The sequence below is a fragment of the Phalaenopsis equestris genome, unplaced genomic scaffold, assembly GCF_001263595.1.
Source record: "Phalaenopsis equestris unplaced genomic scaffold, ASM126359v1 Scaffold000552, whole genome shotgun sequence".
In the NCBI taxonomy this organism is placed as follows: Eukaryota; Viridiplantae; Streptophyta; class Magnoliopsida; order Asparagales; family Orchidaceae; genus Phalaenopsis; species Phalaenopsis equestris.
In genome coordinates, this window is record NW_018164992.1 from 2,337,829 (window position 1) to 2,340,441 (window position 2,613).

A 2,613-nucleotide genomic window follows, 5' to 3' on the forward strand; every position below is an offset into this window, starting at 1 on the left:
TATTGTACAAACGATATTGTGTGTGAGATGACATCAACTCCCAAAATAATTAAAATCAAATACAATACTTCACCGCAGAAATTTTTTTAAACTGCATCATTGTGCATATTAAATATGATGTTACAATTTTCTCCGTTTTTGGCACCAACTTGCCTTGACCTTTGGTCCAGTGGGACCTTCTTCTCCGAGCAGCTCCGGCGGTAACGCCTCCACCACCTTCCTCGCCACCTTCCTCCACTTCTCCGGCAGCAAACCCTCCAGCTTCTCCACCTCCTCCCCCACATTATAACTCACCTTCGGACCCCACTCCCTCATGTACTCCACCCATCCCGGCCCCACCACCACGTCCTCCACCGCCGGCAAGTCCTCCGCCGCCACTACCTCAAACCTCTCCCCCGCATCCATCTTCTTCCCCTTCTTCGTATCATTTCTTATCCCTATCCCCACCTCCTCACTCCCCTGCAAAACCAGTCCCTCTTTCGCATAAAAAGAGTGGCCATTCAACGACGCATAAGCCACCGGTTTGTTCCTTCCTTCTCCGTCGAACTCCACCTCCGGCGAGTCAAACCATTCTCCCCTGCTGTGCTCAGAGAAGTAAACCTTTCTCAGCTCCCCGTCGAAATTGCTCACCCTCAGCGTCAGGTGCTCCCAATCGCCGACATGCTCGCCTATCTTACCTAGTCCCGTGGTTAAAGCTCCGATCTTTAATCTCGCCGGACCGTTGAAGGGGTAAAAGAGCCAGAACACGAAGTCCGTCGCCGTGCCGCCGAGCATCTTCTTCACGTGAACGTAAGCCGTCGCTGTGGAAAGCTCCCCCCTTTTCACCCTCTCCTTCTCCTCGCCGGCGGGGAGGTCGATCCAGTAAGCGCCGTCGTTAGTCCCACCTTGCGGGAGGTTCGCGCCGCCGGATTTAAGTCGGGCTGGGTTGGTCGGATCGGATTTGGAGTGAAGCAGAGCACCGTTTTCGAACAACCAGTTCACCGATGACGGGAGGTAGGTTTCGTCGGGGTGGAAGTAGATCACCGGAGCATAAGCTTTGATAACGGCATTGATCTGAGAAAGGTCCGGCATGGCGGCGGAGAGGCTAAATTTTTTATTTTTCAGGCAGCGAACACTGTGCGGATTCTCGCCGGCGGCCGTGCGGGCGATGAAAGTTCCCGGCGGGAGGCCCCGGGGCCCCCCCCCCCCGGCCACTGGGGGGCGATGAAAGTGCCCGGCGGCAGCCCCGGTGCCTCCCGCCCGCCGGCAATGGGGACCAGCTCGTGGATACTGATGCCGCCATTGCAGCCAGATGACCAGATTTTCACACGGCCCTCCTCGCATTGGTCGGTGAAGTCTTCCCTGACGCAGCGGAGAGATTCCGGGGAGGGTTTCTCGGGCGAAGTGGTGACGAGGTAGCCAACAGGTTGGTAGCCGGAAGGGGGGACGGGGAGCCAGAAGTAACCGCCGTCGCTGCTAGACCATATCAAAGTGAAGTCCGTTGGGGCGGCGAGAGCGACGGTGCCGCCGCCATCTCCGGCTATGTTATCTCTGGCGACGAGCAGGCGGCCAAAGAAGCGATTTTTATTAGGCTGTGCGTAGGCTCCGAGGGGATAGAAGCCGGAGGGGATGAAAGAAGGGAAGAAGAAGGTGGCGCCGCCGTTACCTGCGGCGGACCAAAGCTTAGTAAAGGTGGAGACTTGTCGCACCTCGAGGCCGCCGAGATCTATGCTTCCTTTGCCGAATCCTCCGCCTGCAAGTAAATCGAAAGCTGCGAGTTTTAAGATGAGGGTTGGGAGACAAAATGTGGTTGTGATTAAGATGTTGAATCACCTGACAGGGAAGAAGGTGGAGAAGAGGAGATGATGAATGGGGTGTCGATGGGGAGCGACTGGTTTGATTCTGTGCAGAGGAGATTGAAGCAGGAGTGGCAGTTGCCCATGGGTTTGATTTGATTTTGAACAGGGAGGAGATGGTGATTGTGAAGGAAACAGAAGGTTTTATGGTGATTTTAGTTGAACAAAATCAATATTGATTGGAGCGGGCTGGAGCTGATTGGATAAAGGTGGGATTTTGTGATAAAACAAAATAAATTAAAATAATGAGAGAGAGGACACGTTTGTGGTGTGCGAAAGAAAAATATATTTTTTTGTCGGGTGTCATTTTCTTTATAAATTTGTTATTGGAAAAACATTTCATGGGAATATTTTGAGATGAATTTTAATATTTTTGAAGGGGTCTTTTTTTATGTCTAGTGAAAAATATTATTATTTTAATTTAAAAAAAAATATATTTTTATGCTTAAGATGAAATATAAATACTAAAGAATTAAGATAAATCTTTTAAGATTTGAAAAATAATTTTGTATGGACAAATATAGCAATGTGAAATTTTTTCTACTTATTTTATTGAATCACTCATTTGTAGAAGTGATCCAATCGAGCCCACATGTTAAAGTGGTTGTATTCACTCCTCTCGAAATTACACTCTAGTTCACTTGTTCGTGGGACATCTATCGGAGAAGATCATCATAATTAGTTAGACTCGATTTTTTCACTCATACCATAGATGGGTGTCGAATTGACACTGCCTGACACTGACTTCACGGCTTTTTCATGACATTGAGGAAGAGCG

General features: G+C 49.5%; 1 protein-coding gene across 2 annotated transcripts; it reads right to left on the reverse strand.

Annotated features, from left to right (window-relative positions):
- Nucleotides 1–15: 15 nt before the first annotated feature.
- Nucleotides 16–2,084, reverse strand: LOC110029284. 2 transcript variants are annotated; one of them, XM_020731511.1, is made up of 3 exons: nucleotides 1,813–2,084; nucleotides 1,213–1,732; nucleotides 16–1,156 (listed from the first exon to the last, which is right to left on the reverse strand). In XM_020731511.1, the coding sequence occupies exons 1-3, from the start codon at nucleotides 1,919–1,921 to the stop codon at nucleotides 121–123; spliced, it is 1,665 nt and encodes a 554-aa protein (XP_020587170.1). In that variant the 5' UTR covers nucleotides 1,922–2,084; the 3' UTR covers nucleotides 16–120. The 2 variants fall into 2 exon arrangements, with proteins under 2 accessions (XP_020587170.1, XP_020587169.1); XM_020731510.1 differs by having other exon boundaries at nucleotides 16–1,164; nucleotides 1,221–1,732; nucleotides 1,813–2,083.
- Nucleotides 2,085–2,613: the final 529 nt, after the last annotated feature.